Source organism: Australozyma saopauloensis, chromosome 4 (assembly GCF_035610405.1).
Source record: "Australozyma saopauloensis chromosome 4, complete sequence".
In the NCBI taxonomy this organism is placed as follows: domain Eukaryota; kingdom Fungi; phylum Ascomycota; class Pichiomycetes; order Serinales; family Metschnikowiaceae; genus Australozyma; species Australozyma saopauloensis.
The window spans coordinates 890,930-913,542 of NC_086134.1; the positions used below are offsets into that span (position 1 = coordinate 890,930).

Genomic DNA, 22,613 nt, shown 5'->3' on the forward strand with positions numbered 1-22,613 from the left:
GAATTCTCAAATTTTTCGCGAGTTTTTGTAACTTTTGGTAACATGCGGTGTAGAATAGGTATCGTGTGTTTTGGGCCGTGCGGCTGTGGTTGACCAGATATTGCATCTGTATGTATTAACGGTGCCGTGCCTTAGAATCGATCTGAAAAATCACAAAAACGACCTGATGCCATACAGTCGCCCAAGAGGACACATGATAGGTAAGGGCCATTGGCGTCGCGGAGAGAGAATAAGTTTGTTCTCATGGCGCTTTGCTCCGAGTCAAGTCAGACCGATCGACAAGATGAAAGCCATTTAATTCAGCAGCGAAGCATTTTGCATACAATAGGTCATGAAATTCTGGAATCGACTTTGTTATGTCCTCTCCTCACAGAAGCGTGGACCATGTTCCTTGAACGTAGCCGCATGTGGATGAATTCTAGACTTGCACAGATTTGTAAGCCCGAGTGACTGTTCCATCATGCACACTGAAACATAATCGAAGAATGCTCGAAAACACCTTCTGCATTGAACAATTTATGATCCAATAATTTCGTGATCTTAATTTTGGCGCAAGATTCTCTTCTTGAGCTTTGACGATAGACTTACGTAGGACCGATCTCTCCAGTCTTGAACATACCCCATCTCCATACTCCACGCAGCTCCTTTATTGAACTCATTTTAAGTTTTGCCGTTCTTGCATGGACAACGTTTTAAGCGCTACGACTGTGTGCCAGATGGAGTTGTGCAACGTGCAGTTATGCTGTATCTACAATCTATACTGAAAATATCCACGTCGAATGATAAAGAAACACCCATGTGCTCAATGCAATATATTTTGTTTTCAGAACAGTCTCTATTATCTTGAGCTCTTACTGGTTCTAGGCTAATTTTCAGCAGACGTACGATTACGCGGCCCAAGCTTTTGAACCCAAATGTCTTGGTGAGCCGCTAGTGTGCATAATTGGACCGCCATTGGGCGACAATGTAGAGTATCTGTAGAACATCGGCTTAGGATATCTTATTTGGGAGCATTTTTGGCCATTTGAGGCTACATGTCGACATAATGGTTTGTAGCACGTTCAAAGGTAGTTCCAATCGGACGAGAAAGCTTATTCCAGAACAAGAAAGCGATCCTGACCATTTACTTATTCTAGACCTACGAATTATTAAGGACAGTGAGAGCGGGGTGTCCTTCAGGATCTCGGAGCCACAGTGAGAGAAGTGAGATTATGCATATCTGGATCTGAGAATCACGCCAGGTCTCTGAATAAGCAAATAACGGCTGTCACATTTGCGAATACTCAACGGGTGTCATAATTTGCGAGCATGCCAAAGACAGGAAATCTCAGTAGCTTGTATTCTGAAACTTGGGTTCTGCAGAGAATTCACTAACAGGGGGGTCAAAGATCGCAAACTGAGAGACCCGATTACTTCATTCCAGGCACATAGGGTGGGGTCTAATGTTTCGGAATTACAATTGATTGTTGTTCTTACGTCAATGTATCCCATGCCATTCGTGGAGCAGACACTTGGATGTGACAAATGAACCAATCTAGACTCTAATTCTCTTAACCCTTGCGTGAAGCTGGTGATTTTCCGATCATAAATTGAGAGTTCCGATTGTGCCCCGGTCTAGTGGGCGTATATAGCCGCAAAAAGACTCAGCCATTTCTTGCATGATCTTTCTAATCTGAGGGACCATAGCCTTGGCATGTTTACCAATTTGTTTCAAACCCTGGGGAATTCAGAACCAAGGATTTCAGGGGTTCTTGGATGACTGATGTTAAGTGTATTGCTACATTGAACAAGACATAGGCTCAACATAGCCATATCCAACAAACTATACCTTGTACCAGCTAAACAAACTTTTTCAGCGGCAAAACTTTTTCTTTCAGCGGCAAAATTATTTTTTGATTCTTTTGGTTACCGTAAAAAAATTGACGAATTGGCTGGATTTCCTCTTGGTGCATATACGGACCAGAACAGAGAGAAAATTCCAGGCTATCCTACTATACTACAAGTCACATCTGCGCCGTAATTTTCGGGCACCAGACAATTCAACCTTAAATTTGTCCAAACTCGAAATTGGTTGGCTAACGCCTCATGGACGTAACTGTGGAACACAAGGCTCGATTCGAGTCCGCATATACGGTTTCCTATGGCCCGAATGGGAAGTGCTCGTAAATTGTTGTGAGATCATTGCCAAAAAAGAAACTATGAAGAAACAAAACTTTTTTCAAAAACAGGAGCAAAATTATTCTTTTCTTTACATATTTTTCTCTTGTATCAATAAATAACTTCAGAAACACACCACAATACCATATCTTCTATTGATGGCAAATAATAGCTGGGACACCTGCAAGCAAGAAACACAGCAGCAGTTCGGGCAAAGTTGAGTGTGGGGCGTTGACATGCAACCGTCACATAAATGTACGAATTCGGCAGAAATGGCCCAATGCCAAACGTCGAACAATAAGGACGATCTAAGCGAACAGTTAAGGTTTAGTGAGGGCCTCGTGCGAAGGTGCAGTTCGCAGTGCGACGGTTTCGTCTTCCTGCAGGACGCCATACCCGGAATGGGCGTCAAACATCGTTGCACGGTGCAACCGCCTGCAGATGGCTTCCCCCCCTTCTGCGGCTCACTCCCGTCATCAGAGAGGGCCAAATGGAGCCTTGAAACGAGAGAATACAGCATCCCAGAAGCTGAACGTAGACAGAAATAGACAGCAATGCCAGGAACCACAGAAAGCACCGGTCGATACAGTGGCAGTGTGATTTCAAAAGGGGTCACCATAATTCTATTCTACTTCCCTTAGTTGATAACACAGCCTCGCTTAATATCGCACAACGCAATATTCACTCAAATTTCGTTACGAGGAACGGGCGTTGAATGGAGTAGGCAGTAAGTGAGAGAAAGCACTGCGGCAGATGCAGAGAGACTCTCACTGCAGTTTAGGCAGCCGCGCAGGGCGAGGGTCTATCCTGCAGGACGCAGGCAGATCCGAGGGTAGGCAGGAGTCCCGAAGCGATGATCAAAGAAAGGGGAAATTTCTGGAACGATTTTTCGGGACTTGAGACCCTTTCGGGTCACAGCAAATGTCCTAAATAGAGATGACAGGCATGCCAGCACGTTTGCAGGGGCACATTTGGCTGCGATGGAGGCGAGAAAGTGAGTCACTGTGAAACGCACCCGTTATGAGCAGAGCGCTCTCGCGCGAACAACTAATTACGAGCTTTTGCGCTTGCCCATGCGGTCACAGACGGTTATGACAGGCTTAGCGCTACTGGTTTGGGCAGGGGAGGAAAGTGTTTGGGCTAGAATACGCTGGAGAGAAGGAAAAAAGACACAATGAAGCTTTTTGCAAAGTAAGGAAGCGTAGATGAGGACTGAGGAAGTGCTAGCGTAGATTAGGCCAGTGAGCGACAAACAGGCATCAATGCAAACCCCTGTGCAATATTGAAACTAAACCACCGGGATCGTCGCCAAAACAAATATTTTTGTTCAAATGAAACTCCTTCAAAAATGAAACTCTGTCGGGATTATTAGGTCATGGCCCTGTTGCACAGTCAACAGCCCTCTGTTTCACCCCTGCCGCCATTCATCACTATAGGCGAAAAGAACCTGAGCAGAAAGCCATCTGGACAATTTTCCCGTCAGCCTCGAATTCATAACCGGCTAGTTTCACACTGCAAGTGCGTAAATCAAATAACAATGCAGAGTACTATCGCCTCGAAGATGACAATTGCATGGCTGTGACTGGCCCATTTGGTTTCCTAGAGTGGAAACGTTAGTCGGGTCTCAGCCTCGAACGATCAGTAGAGGCCCCGAAACCGCTAAAGCCGGCGAGCCACGCAGGAACCGAAGGTTTGCAATTTCTGTGACGGTGTGTTTTCTTCTCCGTATTGGTGACCGCATTTGTTTGAGTTTCCCCAGGTTTGTCCATCGGCGTATTTCTTTTTCTTATCGGCGAAGCACTCCCACTCCCGCGGGCCATGGCAGAAGCGAACACACCTCAAAGCGGCCACACAAAAATAGCCAGAAACCGCAAACTTTTTTTTCGCTTCCAAAATAAGCTTCGCCGAAAATCGCAGTCGGCCAAATGCAACCATCGCACCCGCTCGCACGTACCCATCTCTGGAATCTTTTGTCCCCCATTCGTCATCGTTCCTTTTTCGCACATTGGGCCTGACGCCCTGCGCGCAGCCGCCTGCAGTACATTCCGGCCCGCCATCTGTGCATACGCATTTTTTGCTGCTACCCATTTTCTGCGGGTCCTGCGGTTATACATAGCATACATCCTCCACCACTTTTCTTCCTCCACCCGATTTTTTTTCTTTGTTCCTCCTTGTGTCGTCTGTGCTGCGACTCTCCCCAGTATCTGTCTAGTGGTCCGTCTGTCGGCTCCGATCGTCCTCTCCAATCATCGCTCTCCGGTCTTTTTCGCGGCTCTGTCCTAGGCCCTTTTTGCCGGTTTCATCGTGAACTTGAACTGGAACTTGTACTCCCACTTTCTCTAGCCACTGTGTTTTTTTCTCTCGGTGTGGCTGTGTTTCGGTAGTCCTATTCTTGTGCCGGCGTCGAACATTCTGCTGAATCTCCTGTTTGCATCCGTTTCTTTTTTCTTATCTGTGGTCGTTCCGTCATCCTAATCTCATCGACCGTCTTTGCCGAAAAAAAGGAAAAAGGAACCTGTGCATCTAACAAACATTACCATTTCTATTCGTTGAAGGATTCAGAAAAAGCAGCTCCGTTTGCTTCTTAACATCACCCCTTCGTCTGTTCAGTGTCTCGCTGCTCTTCACGTGCCTCGTACTTCTGTCTCTGTTCCCTATTCCCCAGTCATCTCCCCTGTCCTCCTTTCCTTATAGGCTTTCTCTCTCTTTTCTTTTTACTTTATAACCCTTTCTTCTTTTCTTTTTTCTTTTTCATAGACGATGACTTCCCAACTCAATAACGGAAACGAAAACCTGGACCAGGTGCTCCAAGAAACAGACTCCATGCGTCCGCTGTTCTTCGAATCTTCGGCAAAACACTCCCTGCCTCCTGCCTCCGAACAGCCCCAAAGATCGAGACTCGACTCCGCAGTGGAGCCTCAACATCTTCCTCTGCAACAAGTGCGTCCCTCCGATGACAATCAGCACATTCTGACATCTCTGACCCCTTCAGAAACAACCTTGTTGGACATCAACCACCTGCTCATCTTGCAGCACCACCACCTCCAGACAGTCGACTCCGGCTCGGTGGTGCAGTCCGTCATCCAATCAGGTGGTGGAGATGCCGTTGTTTCTGGCGCTTCGGGCCACTTCTTGCTGCAGCTGAAGGAGTCGCCCAAACAGCGGAAAAACTCCCTTCCTAGGGCTCCTCACATGGTCAAGAAGGCTGGCCGCCTTCCGCTGTCGCTCCCATCGGCCTCCTCGGCCACGGCGTCGAAGACTCCCAAGTTGTACCGCCGCTTCCGCTCGAGATCTTTGCCCATCATCAACTATACCTCAAGGTCGCAAATCGCCCAACCTCAGACATTCTCTCGTATGGGAGGCGCCGTTCCAAATGCAGCCCTCATCCCTGGCGCATCTTCGGGTGCTGCCAGCTCAGCTAAAGCTGCTGGTCTCTCATCGTCGGCTCCAAGCGGCCACCATCATCACTCCCGGGTATCTAAAACTACCGGCCATAGTAGTCATCACTCGATGTATCGTCATATTCCGTCATTCAACCTGGCGCCTTCCTTGCCGCCCATTAATCTCCAGTCTCTCAAGGAAATCGACTTGCAGGAGATCTTGAAAAACCCACAGCTTCGCCATGACATTCTTTTCGACCCACAACTCCAGTTCCGTCCAAACTTGGATGGCGAGAGAGGACGCAGAAAGAAGACTGTCATCGAACGTTACTGGATCGAGATCGAGATTGAATGTAAGCAATTCTTTGATAGGAGTGCTGGGGCTCAATCTGCTACTGCTGCAGCTTCTACTGACTCGGGAAGCCAGTTGAAAGTGACGAGGTTGCGTGCTTTGTTCACCACATTGCGTGAGATTTTGTTGTCTCTTCTTCCAATGAAGGATCGCTCACCAGTCAACGAGATCATGGATATCGACCTCATTGTGCAACAGCTCAACTATGGCCTGTTTGACTTCGTGGCCATGGCCAAATGGCTTGGTGATGTGTTCAAGTCCCATTGCGCTCCTATGAGAGATCTGTGGGTATTGGATATGATCAACAAATTCCAGCAGGCATTTGATGAAGCTTCCGTCTCTAAACTCGTCGATGGCTTGAGATCTATCTTCTCGATATTAGAAGCCATGAAACTCGATGTGGCTAACCATCAGATTCGTATTCTTAGGCCTGTCTTGATAGAAACAGCCACTGACTTCGAGAAAGACTACTTCCATCAATTGATCACCCACTGCAAGATTGATATTTCTGACTCTTTGAAGTGGTTCCATCGCGGTTATGCCAAGCGCCAGGAGCAGCTTTCGGCCGGTGCTGGTCAATTGACTATCGTGCCATCTCATGAGATGAAGTCTGTGCTTAGTCACCTGGTAATTGAGCTTTTGTCCTGTCGCAACATGGCTACAGAATTCCCATCAACACTTGCATTCGATCACACTCGTCTTGTGTTGTTACGTGCTGATGTGCGTCAACTCGTCTGTGTTCAATTGTGCATTGTTTTGTTTAAACAAGTTTGCACAAACTATGCTGCAATGATGAAGAGACCTGTGAACTTGCGTCCAGAAACCATCACTAAAGTCCAAGAGCAAATCTTAGCAATTGTGACTGATGATAACGGAAACGTCAAATGGACACGGAATGTTCAAGCCATTGCTTTGCAATTGGTCAAGAATGCCGTAGCTCGCGATGGCGATGCCGAAAATATGTCAGTACAGAAAACAAATTTGCCTCAACACTTGGTGGACTTCTGCTACAACTGGCTCATAAAACAGATCCAACCTAACACTGATGTTTACGGCTTGATGGAGGAGAAGGTCTTCAAAGAATTGTCAGAGCAAATTGGTCGCTTGGCCCAAAATGACCCAAGTCTGTCTGCCGCCTCTTCGAGCTCTGGTTTGTCTCTGTCGTCTTCTGCCTCTTCTGGTTCTGATGGTGCGACACCTAAGCCTACTGGAATCAACTTGCTCAAACAACGTAAGACTGACTCCGAAATGGCTGGCATATCCTTTCGCATCTACACGTTGGTCAAATTTCACTGGAGCGTGTTCGGTGACTACTACGCCGAGTTTGAGCGCTCTCACCAACCTACTACTCACTAATGACATTATATGAATGTGTGTCTTCTTATTTGGACAATCAAGATACTCTTACCTTTACTTTTTTCTTTCTTTTTCAGTTTATTGGTTTATTTGCATATGATCCTCGCGATTGCCGTGGGCCCCTATAATACAAAGTCCGCGTATTTGTTGTAGTTCGAATGTTTGGTTTAGATCAGCATCGCTCGATAGTGAAATTGTATTGACAGCTCAATTGCTTTCATGCCTACCACCAACGTAAGCGCTTCCTGTTCTGCAATTTTGATGCTGCGTAGAACATTCTTGTATTGATCATGGTCTATAGTATCTGCGATAGCCATGCCTAAAGAGCCGTAGCGCTCGAAAATTGGCCTGATCGTCTTGCAAAGTTCTATCGTGGCATCTTGTATGAGTCGAATTTCCCCGTAGTAATCAGTCCATCTATTGTATGCCTCGATGATAGCTTTTTGATGTCTCTCGAAACTTATTTTTCTCCGAAAACTATAAGGCGTTCCACCAAAGCCTTCTGACTGTTTGCTTCGGCTTGTTTCGATCATTTCGTGGATCAGATTGTGATCAATCACCAGTGACAATAGCAATATCGTCTTTGCAGTGACAATGATAGAGACGAGACTTCTTTTCAAAACTATAGGCCAATCTCTGGTCGCCAAGCAAGACTCTAAAAAGAAGATTACTGGGTATCTGCTCATTTATGGTATAGAAGTCTCTCGAGCTTTCTGTTCATATTTCGTAGTACAGCATCAGGAAAATAGGATATAAAATACCAAACGTTTGACATGAACAAAAGATTGCTTTCAAGTATTGATTTTCCAGCTTCTGCAATAGGTAGATCTGTTGAATTGTAAGATCTGATGGAATAGCTGATCCCGCCGCAGATCTTGCAATTCATCGGCTGCTTCCAAACATCGTATCAAAAATTGGTGTATTGTTTGTTTCTTACTTCCTTCTCTTAGAAATAGAATCGCTTTGAAACAAACCTCCTCTTTTGGTTGGTCGACTCAAACCTTGTATCTGACGTTATTCAACTCACAAAATGTGTAACAATCAATTTCAACCACATACTTTTTCTTCTTAGTTAGGCAAGTCCAGTCGCATATAAAGCAGTGGGTAGTTTCAATTGCTAAACTTTCCAAATTGGGACTAGATCGCGGAACACAACTCCATTGCCGCGAAATGTTACTTGATCAACAAAACTGCAGAATATATTATTGAAGTGAAATATGAAATACCGAATCCATTGTTCGGGTCATGACGCCGCTTAAGCCTACATCAAATGAAGAAAGTTACATCAAGACCAAAAGGTTTCCAAACTATAAAAAGTATGTATTGACATAATATAAATTCAGAATTCAGTAGGATTAAGTCGTTTACAAAGCACTTTTTGAATTCTAGTCGGGCTTTCGGCTTTTAGATTTATATTTCGATCAAAGAATCAAATCTCGATTTCCAAGTCATCAATGAAACAACGAACCTTAATCAATTTCAACGCATACTTCATTTGCATGTTGAACAAAGCCCTGCTCTCGTCCTTTTGAACGAGGCAATCAAACAACCAAACGCTAATCTTATCCTTATCGATACCAAAGTGCTCAATTGCTCTCTCATTCAATCTGTGAGTGTAACTCAATTCTAATTGGATTTTGTAATCTCCACAGCCATCAGAAACATTCAAAGTTACCTTACACTGAAATTTGGGCACGAAATTGCAATTCACAAAGATGGTGCTATTGAAGCCATCAAGAAGTCCGCAGTTTCTTAAATGATGGCTAAATACCCTTCCAAACACTACTCTTGGGTCTGATGAAACTTTCATTCGGACGTAAACACCATCTACTTCTGCAAGTTGGTCTGCCTTATCACATTCCAATTGATTCTGTTCTTTCTCATCAAAAATGAATTTCTTAGTGAGACAAAGCGGAGTTTCAGTGAGTTTGTAAATCATGGCTGCTAAAAAGATCGAAAAGATCGGGTATTGACTGCCACACTTATATACAAAATTCATATGAAACACACCTGAAACAATGGATTAGGCTGTAAACAAGAAGGAACATCTCAATATTATATCAATTGTAGAGAAAAATGCGAATGCTTCAAGCCGTTGATTCTCTCACTTTCGTTGTGTTTCTTTGTGATCTTCCGAATGGGCAGTAACAACGCTAGAGAGTTCATCTTCGCGGGTGAAAGAGGACTCGCCTGAAACATTGGTATCAGTAGGAGCAAGTGTAGGCAGACCTTCGAGATCTAGCTGTAATGTTGACAGTGAGATGTTCATGGGTGCAGAACGTGGAATGGGCGAGGCATCTTTTTCTGCCTCCTCCTCGATGATAATATCAACTAGAGACCCTTTGCGGGTGCCAGCACCATACTTGGATTCTGGAGCTTTTCTTTCCCGCTTGCGCCTTTCTTGACTCGGTCTGACTACTGGCGGCTGTGGGTCTATATTCTCCAGATCCTCATAGTCCATGAGCCCATAACCATCATCATCCTCATAAAGTTGGCGACTCAAAGCGTCGAGAGGGTCATTTCCAATGTGTTTCAAGCCGGCCAGCGGCGAGGGTTTAGGGAAATCCTTGAATTTAGGCTCGGACGCATGGTTTAGCGATGAAGGTTCGCTCTCCAACGGCTTCTTTACACTCTCTGTCTCAATTTTAGCAAGGGAGTCGTTTAACTTTTCCTGCTTCACCTTGACATCTTTGTTGGACTCTGAAGCGATTTTGGTCACCAATATTTCCAAATTACCTGACATCGTGCGATTTGGAAGATTGTGCTCCTCAGGCAGAGTGTCTTGTTTCACAGATGGCTTATTGGCTAACCTATCCACATAGGGTGTCGTTTGTGTAAATTTTGTGCGCTTCGGCTGCTCAGGTGCAATGGTGAAGAGTCTTGATACTAGGCCTATATTGCACCCGGCCACTACGCCGACAGCCGAGCCCATGATGAGACTAACCATCGTATAGTGAACGAAATGAACAACAAATTGTGATATGTGTGGCTTGAGCGCCATTGCGAGACCAAAGAGCCATTGTTCTACTGGAACATCCGGATTGTACTCAACGCGGGCTGTACGAAGCACTGGCGTCAACGGCACGTAAACAAACGCAAACAAGAACGTTCGGAACATCAACACAAAAGGCACGATCACCAAATGCTTGAAGATCAGCCAGCAGAGACGGATAATCGGCGATACTACATGAGTGAAAGGGAACAAAACCACAGCCTTCGTGAAAAGATATAGGCTGGATATCAACGCCATCGACATTTTTATAAGTGTTTCACTTTGAGTTCACAAAACAGGCTGTCAATTCCCACTCCAACTTGCAATACACTTGAGTTTATGTTTTGAGCAGATGCTATGTAGATAGGACCTGGAAGCCCGAATCAGAGGTTTTTGCTAGCAGAATCGTAAACAACGGGTACAATTGGTTAGACTCTGATGGTTAATGTAGCTTCTATAGATCAACTATAGGTATTAGAGTACTTGACTTTAGGAATAACGGTAGTAATGAAGCACGGGGTAGGAATACCACTAGTGAGCATGTGACTCGGGACAAGAGGCGAAATTTCAGAGAATATTCCGAAGGATTTTGGAGAGTGTGAAAGAATAATGATTTTAGACAAAGAGTGGGTTTGAAAGGGTAAGTTGAGTATGGAAAGTGATGTCCAAATCAAAAGAAAGCCACAAACAAAATGGGTACGAATACATACAGAATCAGATCTTCAATTTGTAGAACACTTTCTAGATCAACCAATCAATTTCAATGATCTTTGCTTTATCCGTAACACTTGCGTACCTTCAACACTACAATAACAGGATAAGCTGCAAGGAAAAAACAAAACCTAGGATAAATGACAATATGCTTTTATTTTTGAAAATTACGTATCCATTCTAATAGCTCAAACCGAAATACCGTTTCAAATTCAAGTTCAATTCCACCTATGATCTCTTTCTCCGAACCATGGCGCTTCTAAACCAACCAATGAAACGCAAAATCGCAGAAACAAATTTCCCGCTATTTTTTGCTTCACTTCTGTATCGAAATCGAAAAAGCCTCCAGAATCCAGAAAAGGACTCAAAATTGCTCATGATACTTCCCTGAACCACCTTTATCATTCAAACCTGCATCCCCCCACCACATACTACCAACCCACTTCTTTCCAAAATGAACAAACTTCCCTCCTCTTTCGACCATAACGATGTCGACGAATCGTATGTCTACAATCCAAACACCGCATCCGTGCACCTGTGACCAAATACTGACCAATCAGCGAGATGGACACCATCCAAAAGCTCATCTACAAATCGAAGCAACAACCGTTAGTTCCGCTTGGAACCGTGCTCACCACAATTGCAGTCATTCTAGCCGCCAAGTCTCTTAAGCAGGGCCGCAAAAAGGATACCCAGAAATATTTCCGTTATCGTGTGGGCTTCCAGGCCTTCACCCTTGTAGCATTGGTGGCAGGAAGTTTCTGGTATTCTCGTGAATCGTCGGCCAAGAAGAAGTCGCGCGAGGATCTTTTGCGTGAGAAGGCCAAGCAGCGTGAGAAGTTGTGGCTTGAGGAGTTGGACAGACGTGACCAGATCATCCAGGCCAAGAAGAAGAGATTGGAGGACTCCAAAAGAGAATTGAGAGAAGTGGCCCAGGAGGGGTTTCAGAAGGAGCGTGAAAACGAATCCGACAAGTAGGGGCCATGTGCAACTGTATTCCGTGCCAGGCCATAGGCTTTTACTGACCCAACTAGTATCTGTATTGGCCTTGCTGTAAGAGGGCTCATCATTCCTTCGTGTGGACGTTTTCGTTCATGCAATTTCTTTTTTCTTGTAAATATTACCGTCTCGTGCTCACGTTCCGGATACCACCAATAGATGAGGTTTGTGTGATGATTGGGTGCAAATGTGGTGTGGCAGTACGAGTGAAGCGTCTGTCAAATGGAAACTCAGGACGCATCTCATGGGGCTGTCTGACAAGAACATGGTTTTGAACCATATACAACCGAGCAGAGGGCGAAGACATTTCTCTGGTTTGTTTTTGTAAATGATGTACAAATATAAATTACATCCCATACTTCTTTTTAGGTGATATCACGTGACCCTGCAGATAGAGGACCCCCATCTCATCTCCATCGCTACCAAACCTGCAAACCTGTCGCTTCGTTTAATTTTCTGTTCCTTGGAGTTGAAATTCTTTGAAAAACTGGAAGAGCTGCTCCATCATGTCGGTCACTCCGTTGTTGATGGCACCGTCGGACAGTCCAGTTCGTTGGGAGTAGCCTGCCTGCACAATGGACTTGATTTTGATAAGTCCCTCTTTTGCAACCAAATCGGCAACGGTTCCAATGAGCGACGGCAGAAAATCATTGTACCAGCGGTGATTCCAGACCAATAGTTTGATGCAACAGTCCAAGATTTTTTCATTGAGCTGGTGTACGGTTTTGGTATAGTTGTCACTGTGTGCTCTGTTCTCTATGGTATTCATCTTGGACAACAACTTGGTGCGCTCCATCTTGTAGTATTTCAACATTTCTCTCTGAGCCTTGGCCGCAAAGCGAGTTTTGAGTGCGTTGGTGAATGCAACGGACCCTTCCTTGTAGTGCTTTAAGCGGAATGCCAACAGGCCCAATATCTCCCACTCTAAGGTGCTACGTTTGTAATCGAGTTGCTGCGCTTGGAATCTAACAAACTCGGCCTGCCACATGGTGTAAACTCTCAAGTCTTCGTAGAGTAGCATGAACAAGTTGTCAAGCCAACGTTCACAGAGTCTTTTCTTCTTGTAGTCGAGCTCAGCGCGAGCATCTTCTGGGGCTGCAGCAGAGGCTGGAGCTGCTTTGTTGCGGATGGGTGACTTCAAGGCAACTGTCGAAGAGTCATCCGTTGCAGGAAGCCTCTGGTCCTCGCTGTAGGTATCTGCTCCATCAGCGCCAACATCGACCCTCGACTCGCGCTTAGAGTGGGCGTTACTCTTATCCTTACGGTATTCTTCTTCCATAACAAACACGCGGGCTCTGTATTTCAACAACTGCTCCCAACCAGTCTTCAAAGCAATCTCGGTAAGGAGATCGTAAGCAGAGGCAAACGTCGACTTGAGATTTGCTGCTGGCATGTATGCGAGCTCTTGGTCAAGAGCTTTTTGTTCGGCGACAAATGTTGCACTCAGCAAGTCGGTCACCTGCTCTAGAGACACGTCTGTAGGCGAGGGCAAGTGGATATTGTCTGGACCTGGCAGGACGGTGACCACTCTTTTCAAGGAGAAATTTTCCTTGTGGGCATTCATAGGGCACGAATTGAGGGAGAGAAGCGCGCTTTCGAAATCGTTGAGTTTGGTATGGACGGTGACCAAGGTGGCCCACGCCTTGAAGTCTGAAGGTGACGAGTGGACTGCTTGCTTTGCCAAATGGAGGGCCAAATCTGGCTTCTTCTTGTCAAGTAAAAACTGTGCCTCCAACAACAACATCTCGGAGTCACGGTCGTCTGCACGAATGCGGTCACTCATGACTTGCACGGCGTGGATTTCCTCATCCTTCATGAGCAAAATCTTGGCCTTCAAGACCGACACAGCGCTATTTTGTTCCAGAAGACGTTCCACGATCAGCAAAGCTTCGTCATATCTCTGAGTAAGCTCGATGCATCTCAAAAAGCCTTCCACCAAGTAGTTATGCACATACGAAGGGTTAGGACACTCGATACTACAACCCAACTTAGGTCCGTCCCAAAACAACTGTTCGAAGCCAGCAAGGAAGCTGCTCAAAAGTTGTTCGCTGAGCTTTTGGCCCTGTACAAACGGATTCTCGCGGCGTATTTCGACGAGCCCTCCAGCCTTATTGGCCTCGTCAGCCTCTGTGTCGATGAGACAACGCACCATGGCCGAGACCAGGGCCTCGAGCCACAACTGCTCCAAGTTTGCAGAGTCCAAGTTTTCTACGATTTTACCATTACTAGCCACGACAACACTCTCGAACTTACCAGGAATGTGGACGGTGACGCGCATATCCACTTTGGAAAAGGCGTTGTAACAACAATACGTCAACTCGGGCACTTTCCAGTGTTTCTTCTCATTGTACCAATACTGCGATTTCGCGGAAATCAAGTTGGCAAGCGCCTGGAGATGCACGGCAATTGAGGCCGAGTTGGCGGTATCAACTCCAGTATAGTATAGAAATGTGCTGATCTCGACTTTCTTCAGCTGTGGATTGGTTTTATGGAGAACGCACATATCGGCGGGGCCAAGTTCATCGATCGTTTGGAGACGACTTGTTCTCTCCAAGATTGAGGATCCAACATGATGCTCTAGAGCTCTGCGATTGGTTAGTATTGCTTTAGTTTGGTTAAGTGTAATGGCAGAGAAATATGAAGCATATATGGGGTAAATGGGGAGATGGAAGGAAAAAATTATATAGCGAGAGAGGTTGAGAGTAGGAGATACACGAGAGGATGCATTGAAGGTACTTACTCGGGAATTAGAGCCGTGGAATGGGGAAGCATAGTTGGTGGAGGCAGTGTAGTAAATGGAAGGTGGAGATATATAAATAGAGGGAGTGCGTGTGGATGGAATGAGAACACACGAAAAACGGGATGGAGAATCGGATAAATTTCTGAAGGTTGGTGAGGTCGAGATGGTTAAATAGTTTTGTGTAGATGCTTTCTTCTTTTAGTCGTTGGATTATTTTATAGAGTACAGCTTGTGTCTAGTTCGCCTAGCAGTGTTCCGTGGGCACATGAATTGAGAATTATCAAGATCGCAGATCTATATTGTATACTTTTTTATTCTTTTGCAGCAATGTTTTTTGCTTAGTCAACGTCAAGGCGTGATGCTGATTCTACGTTACTGTTCAGCCCGTTTCTTGTTTGGAGGGAATGTCAGAGAGACCGGCGCACATTACACTGACTTTGTACAATAAGGAACTTTTTCACTCTAGCGCCTCTTCAAACTCACATTATACGCAGCCCACATCCACTCATGTCGTGTCCTATTGCTTTTCAGTTGACAGATTGTTATGCCCCTACTTCCTACGTTTCTTCATCAAATCCTCCTCCTCTTGCTCAAAACTGTCCCAATCTCTTGCGGTAAGACAATACTTCTCGGGCGGCAAATGGAGCCCCCATTTGGGAATTACAGGCGGAAGACTCTTAGAGTTCCTCTCATGCGCCAACTCCAATAAAAGCTCCTTGGGCGGCGTGGGCTTGAACTGATAATTGGTCCGCGCAGCAATGGCCAATCTTATATCATCTGTGTTGACCGTATTTCCCGAACCAGGTCCTCCTGAAACTCCTTTGGCGTGGTCAGCATAGGTGAGTGCATCCTTCAACACTGACGCGGTGTATCTGTGGGCAAAATCCATGAGCTGGAGTGGGACATGTTCCTGGTAGTTTTGGATGCTCTGTGTGGCAAAGATCAAGTGTAGAAGACGTACATCTCGAGGCACCACTGGCTGTTCGGTGGTGTTTCCTTGCGTTCCAGGAACAGAAGCTGACGACATGGCAGTAGGCAGTTTCAGTGGTTTATATATTGAAGGTGGTTATGATCCCTGCTCTTTGATTTGTTTCTGTGTGCTGTTCTATTGCAGTGGGCTAGTCTGGCCTGATTGGCGAAGACGGTTAGTTTGGTGATGGTAGTAGGTGTTGTGAGATAGTATTGAGATGTGGAGTAAGGGCAGATTTCAAGTGGGACAAAATGAAGTGAGGGTAATGGGTTTTTCGGAAATTTGAAGAAATGAGATCAGTTCTTTTTTATTTTGTATCAGTTGTCGATAGATAACTTTCGTCGCTTTGGCTCCTGGCGTTCATTTGTTCAACCCACCAGGTCTCAAAAAACAGTGAAAGAGGAACATGATGAAACGTTTTAGTGTGGAAAAGGGTGAGGGTTTTTGCATTCTGTGTTTCTGGAATAAAATGTTGGTTTTGTATTAGTCATTTGAAATCGAACCTGAGTGTGCAACTTCTGTTTTTAAAATTCCGCCGTTACCTCACATTCATGAGATTTTTCAATTTAGTCAAACAACACATCTCCAAAATAAACAGATCGAACTTTGCATACAACATATAACAATGTTTAATCTGATAAAATTCTCAAATCGATACTGCTCAGTTGCCTGACTTATGGCTTTATGCCTTCTGTAGCACTATGAAGGTCATGTAGTCTTTGGAACGACATAGACACCAGTCTTCTTTGGCCAGAATTCGCAGACTTCATGATATTTTCTAAGAAAACACATTCTTCAATTCAGTGAATCTTATTTTTAGGGAACTCTTTGAGTGTGTTTTCCAGTGCTAGGATTGTCTACAGGCGTCAGCAACTTAAAATAATGGAAAGTCTTGAAATGGAAAAGACACAAAATACCTTAAAAGTATCTCAAACTCAAAGTATATGAAATCAACCTTGTATGGGGATGGGCCAAAACGATTAAAGTGATGTACAATATAACCGCCGTGCTTTAATACATATACTGTACATTAACCTGTTTTTGCATTTTAGAATTATAGGATGCATACTTGGAGAATTTAACCCAATTCTAAATCTTCGCGGCTATTGAAATAAAATCTCTTCTTAAGCTCTAGAACAAAAATTTACTCCGAATTGAGTATTGCAATTGCTCCTATCCAGGACTGAATTGAGATTGGTCTTATGGCGATATGGCTTATGAAACAGAATTCCTTCTTTTAGATAGACATTAGAATGCTTACGTAACAATCAGTAACCTAGAAATTATCGTAATGTAGTCATATCTGGTAGGGAGGTTCAGGCTAAGCTCTTTTATCCACCTCATAGTGCCGAGATTGACCAGGTTTCTCATAATCGTAGCCACATCAGGACTTCACTCCAATTAATGTAAACACGTCATTTGTCAAGTGAACGGGAGAAAAACCAATGGAAAAGACATTTTATGCCTTGGCACAAACTGAGTATGTCCAATAAAGACTCATTACATCGGAAGAGGCCGCCAAAGCTCGACATGACAAAGCGAACGATAACTCCCAAATTTCAAAAAGATCTTTATCTATTAATACAGTATACAATATATAGTACAGAGCATTTCCCAAAGTAACAAACCTGCTTCTCAGAAAAACGCTACATCGGTGGCACAATAGCCCAGACAAGCTATCAGCGGACACACAGCCCGTCAATCTGATTATATCTCTTCCAAATAACCCTGTTGAATGAGCCGGTCAACATCCAGCTTGCGCACATAGAACTGAGAATCCTTTATTAGGTTGAACACGCCGTATTCAGTCTGGACCTCCCCTCCGTTCTTGAGAACACGCACATCAATGAATATATCCGTGGGTGGCTCCAAATCACCCGAGAGATCAATATCGGCAAAGCCACTTTTAAATTCGAGCACTAAATCCTGATACTGCTTGTAGTATTCTTGTTCGGAATGACTTAAGTTCAGGAGAACTAACTTACTCATCAAAGTATTGTTTAGCGGTGAGTCCGAGTCTTCTTTCAGATGTGACACTGTTGTCTCAGTTCCAGCTACGGGATCTATGTTGAGCCACAGAAACTCTGCTATCTTATCTGCCCTCATCTTCTGGTACGCCAATAGACATCTCTTGTTCCGTCGGAGACACAAATGGGTGACAAAAAGTTGACATTGATGAACACGCGCCTCTGAAGCCGGAATTTCCTCCACTGACTGCTGTTCATTGAGATACTCGACGTCTTTATTGAGTACTCCAATCTCCTCCACTATATCTTTGACTAGCGTGTGTTGATGCAAAGGTAGCTCGGATAGATTGTTGGAGCGCCTAGCTTCTAGGATGAGTTTGTTTGCCTGGTCTCCGTACATTCGATTAGAGGTGGTGACGTTGGGTTTCAGCGAAAGAGATGTGGTACGTACGATTCATCATGGGGTATATTAGACGCGTATGTGAATAGTGCATGACTGAGGTTTGAGGATCAAAATTTCGAATTTTTTGCTTCCAAATTTATTTGACCTCGATTTTGACGACGGTTCCAGATATATCTTTGCTTTCAGTCATTTGATGGTGTTTTGAATTCTGTGGATGTATAAGAGATAAGTGCACAGAGTGCAATAAATATCATTCAAAAAAGTTAATAATGAAATAACACATAAATGGATTGTCATTTCTTTTCAATTTGTTTTATCAGTGCTCTTCTGGAGGTTCCATTACTGATACGTGAGTTACACATTACAGTCATGTTTCATAAGAAATAAAATGATTGATGAATATTTCGGCACCTACAAATGAGGGCGCGTATGCTAAAAAATGGAGTCTTTACTTTTTCTTGTATCTCAAGGTGGTGTAGTCACACTCAACCTCACTGGGGCATCCAACCGAAGCTGGCAATCCTGTGTCAATTGACCGGATGACGGCCTCAATACACAACAAGGCCGAGATTCCATCGTCAATTTGACAAGCAGGCTCAGCGCGGCCTCTAATGACCTCGACAAAATGCTGGAGCTGGGCGGTGAACGGCTTCAATTGCCGGAGCTCGCTTCTCTCGCCAACGAGACTACTCTTCGACACAGGCAGCAACCAGCTTTTTCCCAGAAGCTCATCCTGATGGTAAAGAGTCATATCAGGCACAGATAAAGTGCCGTGGGAACCAAAAATCCGGTAGAAGCCCAGAAGTTGGTCGTCCGAAGGAACTGTGGGATTCTCGCCTGTTCCAGATTCGAAGTTAAACGGAGAAACGACCTTGTCGGAGCATAGGAAAGTACCGGTGACGCCATTCTTGAAGCGGAGCGTGAGGCATGCGCCCTCATCGACGTCTGGATACTCTTTGCGCTGCTTTTTCATCACTTCAGCATAGATACGTTGTATGGGACCAAGAAGATACTGGAGGAGATCTAGGTCATGCACGAGATTGATGAGAAGCGGACCGCCGCCCAAACGAGTATTTGTTCTCCAGGGCGACATCTTGAAGTACTCGTCGTCCTTATGAAGTGCCCATGTGCCCTGGATGGCTATAGGCTCACCTACGCGTGCAAGCAGCTCCTTGGCAGCTACTATAAATGGGTTGAACCGACGATGGTGACCCACTAATACCTTGACGTCGTGTTCTTGTGCAAGTTCCTTCAAAGCTTTAGCCTCTCCCAAAGAGGTGCTCACTGGTTTTTCCACAAGCAAATGAACACCCTTGACTGCCAACTCTGCCAGAACACACGCATGAAGATGGTTTGGCGTACACACAATGGCGCCATCTGGGTAGGGCAAATTCTCCAGGTCCAAGTACTGGAACATCTCCGCTATGCTTGGAAACCAGGTAGTACATAGCTCATCGGCCACAGTCTGCCCTTTGGGCGAAGGATCTATAATGGCCATAAGATTTGTTTCGGGGTTTTCTGCCACATGCTGAGCATGACGCGGCCCGATCAAGCCAACTCCGACCACTACTATGTTCAAGGGTTCTTTTGCAATCATGGTTGTGGGAGGTGAATGGCGATGGAATTCTCTAAATTTCTATCCATCAACGATTTACAATGCGAATACTCCAATTGATGGAGAATTTGTTTTTTTGGCAGTTGAAAAGAAGGTGGTTGAGGAAGTAATAAACGATGGTGGGGCAGAATTTTTCACTGATGCGGCTGGATGCAGTTTCCCAATTTGGCCTGCAGTGTGGAGAAAGTCTGGGGTAAGCTAAGTAGCGCAGGTCGGGGATGAATAAAATATCAAGCACCAAAAGCAGGGAATGAATTGATGCTTTGGAAGCACGGAGTTGCTAGAATTCTTGTTTTGTTTTGGATATCTCTCTGATCATGGCTGATATGGGCGCTGCGATGACTCATCGCAGATAAGCACTGTGCGTCAAAAAAGGAAAGAGACATAGCCGCTGTACAGCTATCAAACCTGAACAGAAATGGAACAGTTGTTTTATAAGTTTGGGGGGTTTTGGGTGCTTCGTTTGCAATTGCAATTAGACCCCCTTGAAGAAGAAGGCTTGTTGATGAGTTGGGTTCTGCAGTGTCGATGTGTGGTAGTACTGGGAGTAGGTGAGACACCGCGAGATAATCTATGAGACGTGGTGTTGGACTTGTCAGTATAGAGAACACAAAAGAGGTTTCTGTTGTCATCATTAATGACGCTTCAATTGAAAGGGCTCATGGTCTCACTTTCGGTGCTCCAAAGTTGACTTATCAAATGTCAAGGTGTTTTTGGGTTTACTGATTCGTTCCAAATTAATTGTAATTTTCAACTTCACAAAAATTTATACGAGATGCACTCTCTCGGGTTCATTTAGCTAAGTCTGGGATCCTGAAATAAAAGTATTCTTGTGAACGCAAATGACACATATCATGAACATCTAAAAGCCACAGACATCGTGTATCTGTATTTGTACCCATGCCCCCCGTATTGTTGTTTTGTTCTAGTAAACGGCAAAGAAAAAATTACTTGAAGCTTCCGAAATAGCTGGAGCCATGATAGTAGCTCATTTTGGACACAGTTGGTCTTAAACTTGACTTTGGTCTCCATGAGTTTGGACGAATGCTTGAGCTGCAAAAATAATAGCAACTGAAAAGCAAATTTTCATACAGCAATCCATTTTGATTATCTCGTCTTTGTGGTAGCCCCGAGGACGATTGATTCATCAAAATTGATTTCTTAGTATAATTCATAAGCTGTATGAAATTCAGCGACAATAAAGGAATATTGTCAATTAACACGGCAATGATTTATCTCTTTTGACGACACTTCTCACGTCATGGATAGGGTTTGCCGCCGAAAGTTCCGGTTTATCATGGACTTTAGATCCTCTAGAATACGTAGGTGTATAGCTTGCGTTAAATATCCATACGAAAAGCATTTTTTTTGGGAGTGATACCTCACCAAATTCATATTGTAGTACATTTTAATCTTTATGGGAAGAGATTTGCGGAATCAATTCCCATATTCTGGTCTGATCAACTCCCTCTAGAACACAGCATCATCCCAATACGAAAGGCCAAAAGAAACAAAAGGAAAAAAAAAAAGATTAGTTTAAACAGTAGAATCTCAATTCTTCAAATGTTTTCAAATTTTCTTCAATCAGAGAAGACAGTCTCTCCACAATTTCCGTCTACCACCATCTACCACTATATATACCACTGTGCCACTATTAGCAAAACCACACATTTCAACTTCTCTTACAGAGAATGAACACAAACAATCTATAGCATCTTGAATCCACCAATCACAGAAATGTCATTTCAAATCAACTGGAGCCAATTGGCCTCTGACGCCGCCCTCAACGAGAAAATACGTCTGTTCATAGATGAAGAATTCAATTCCCTCTCTCTTCCCTCCTTTATCGACAATCTTACCGTGACCAATTTCTCCCTCGGAGATCTATCTCCTGAAATCACCATTCGCCATATCGGTGATCCTTTTGAAGAGTTTTATGGAGACTACAATTCAGAAGACGAGATCAAGAAACACACTTTGCCGCAGCTGCCATCGCTGTCGCATCAAGATGACTCCGACGACTCAAGCACCGAGGATGAATCGGAAAGGTCTGCCAATTTGAAGAGTATTCACTCGAAAATGGCCGCTACAGAGCCCGAAGTCGTGCAGCCTCAGGAACGTCTGCGGAAAGGCCTGGACTTAGTTAGACATCTATCGAATTACAACATGAACAATTTGGGCTTGGGGCCGCCAGAATTGGACCTGCCAGCATCGATCTTTCAGCATGGCGCCTATAGATTACAGGCGCCGCCCGTCAGTAGTGGGAAAAAAAGCGCCGAGCGGAGTGCCAACGATATCCAATTCATGTTGGAAATTGATTTCCAGAGCGGAATTGAAATCGAGCTCAAAATCAATTTACTAGTAAACTACCCGCTGGCGCACTTCATTCTGTTGCCTGTCAAGCTTCGAATAACCGACTTGGCGATCCACTCTTTGGCAGCTGTAGCATACTTGGAAAAAAAGGTGTTCATATCCATTTTGTGCGACTTGAACGACTCTGCTGCCGACTATTTTACCTCGGCGTCGTCTGCGCCACCGGCGCGTGATCATTCCACTGCAAGTACTCATGGAACACCCGCTGGCGGGAACTTTGTCGACTATTCTGCTGGAAGCACACGTGAACGCATAGATGTTATACGGAATATCAAGATAGATACCGAGATTGGAGAGGTGGAGAACAATGTCTTGCGCAATGTTGGCAAAATCGAGAAGTTTTTGGTGGAGCAGTTGAGAAACATCATTCGAGACGAGATTTGCTGGCCCGGATGGCTCTGCTTTGATCTCAATGCTGAAGATGAAGAGGAAGAAGAAGAGGAGGCTCCGGCACCTACTGCTTTTAAAAGTCCATAATTGTGTTTCCTAAAGAGAGAGAGAAAGAGAGAGAGAAAGAGAGTCGAAGCATACGCCAAGCCGCCAGCGCATTGGATTTTGCGTAATCTCAAATACAAAAAGTCAATTTCTTCTTTGTGTC

The 22,613-nt window shown here is 44.6% G+C and overlaps 10 protein-coding genes across 10 annotated transcripts; 4 read left to right on the forward strand and 6 right to left on the reverse strand.

Moving 5' to 3' along the window:
• Positions 1-2,281: 2,281 nt before the first annotated feature.
• PUMCH_003440 (uncharacterized protein) lies at positions 2,282-2,776 on the reverse strand (the record flags this gene model as incomplete). The annotated part of the gene is made up of 1 exon (XM_063022407.1): positions 2,282-2,776. The coding sequence occupies one exon, from the start codon at positions 2,774-2,776 to the stop codon at positions 2,282-2,284; it is 495 nt and encodes a 164-aa protein (XP_062878477.1).
• A 1,199-nt stretch (positions 2,777-3,975) lies between these two features.
• PUMCH_003441 (uncharacterized protein) lies at positions 3,976-4,440 on the forward strand (the record flags this gene model as incomplete). The annotated part of the gene is made up of 1 exon (XM_063022408.1): positions 3,976-4,440. One exon carries the CDS (start codon positions 3,976-3,978, stop codon positions 4,438-4,440), a length of 465 nt encoding a protein of 154 aa, XP_062878478.1.
• A 477-nt stretch (positions 4,441-4,917) lies between these two features.
• On the forward strand, positions 4,918-7,245 carry PUMCH_003442 (uncharacterized protein; the record flags this gene model as incomplete). The annotated part of the gene is made up of 1 exon (XM_063022409.1): positions 4,918-7,245. One exon carries the CDS (start codon positions 4,918-4,920, stop codon positions 7,243-7,245), a length of 2,328 nt encoding a protein of 775 aa, XP_062878479.1.
• Positions 7,246-9,349: 2,104 nt separating this feature from the next.
• Positions 9,350-10,501, reverse strand: PUMCH_003443 (uncharacterized protein; the record flags this gene model as incomplete). The annotated part of the gene is made up of 1 exon (XM_063022410.1): positions 9,350-10,501. The coding sequence occupies one exon, from the start codon at positions 10,499-10,501 to the stop codon at positions 9,350-9,352; it is 1,152 nt and encodes a 383-aa protein (XP_062878480.1).
• Positions 10,502-11,512: 1,011 nt separating this feature from the next.
• PUMCH_003444 (uncharacterized protein) lies at positions 11,513-11,926 on the forward strand (the record flags this gene model as incomplete). Its single annotated transcript, XM_063022411.1, has 1 exon — positions 11,513-11,926. One exon carries the CDS (start codon positions 11,513-11,515, stop codon positions 11,924-11,926), a length of 414 nt encoding a protein of 137 aa, XP_062878481.1.
• Positions 11,927-12,395: 469 nt separating this feature from the next.
• PUMCH_003445 (uncharacterized protein) lies at positions 12,396-14,450 on the reverse strand (the record flags this gene model as incomplete). Its single annotated transcript, XM_063022412.1, has 1 exon — positions 12,396-14,450. One exon carries the CDS (start codon positions 14,448-14,450, stop codon positions 12,396-12,398), a length of 2,055 nt encoding a protein of 684 aa, XP_062878482.1.
• Positions 14,451-15,237: 787 nt separating this feature from the next.
• Positions 15,238-15,714, reverse strand: PUMCH_003446 (uncharacterized protein; the record flags this gene model as incomplete). The annotated part of the gene is made up of 1 exon (XM_063022413.1): positions 15,238-15,714. The coding sequence occupies one exon, from the start codon at positions 15,712-15,714 to the stop codon at positions 15,238-15,240; it is 477 nt and encodes a 158-aa protein (XP_062878483.1).
• Positions 15,715-17,364: 1,650 nt separating this feature from the next.
• PUMCH_003447 (uncharacterized protein) lies at positions 17,365-18,024 on the reverse strand (the record flags this gene model as incomplete). The annotated part of the gene is made up of 1 exon (XM_063022414.1): positions 17,365-18,024. The coding sequence occupies one exon, from the start codon at positions 18,022-18,024 to the stop codon at positions 17,365-17,367; it is 660 nt and encodes a 219-aa protein (XP_062878484.1).
• A 451-nt stretch (positions 18,025-18,475) lies between these two features.
• PUMCH_003448 (uncharacterized protein) lies at positions 18,476-19,624 on the reverse strand (the record flags this gene model as incomplete). Its single annotated transcript, XM_063022415.1, has 1 exon — positions 18,476-19,624. The coding sequence occupies one exon, from the start codon at positions 19,622-19,624 to the stop codon at positions 18,476-18,478; it is 1,149 nt and encodes a 382-aa protein (XP_062878485.1).
• A 1,755-nt stretch (positions 19,625-21,379) lies between these two features.
• PUMCH_003449 (uncharacterized protein) lies at positions 21,380-22,492 on the forward strand (the record flags this gene model as incomplete). The annotated part of the gene is made up of 1 exon (XM_063022416.1): positions 21,380-22,492. One exon carries the CDS (start codon positions 21,380-21,382, stop codon positions 22,490-22,492), a length of 1,113 nt encoding a protein of 370 aa, XP_062878486.1.
• Positions 22,493-22,613: the final 121 nt, after the last annotated feature.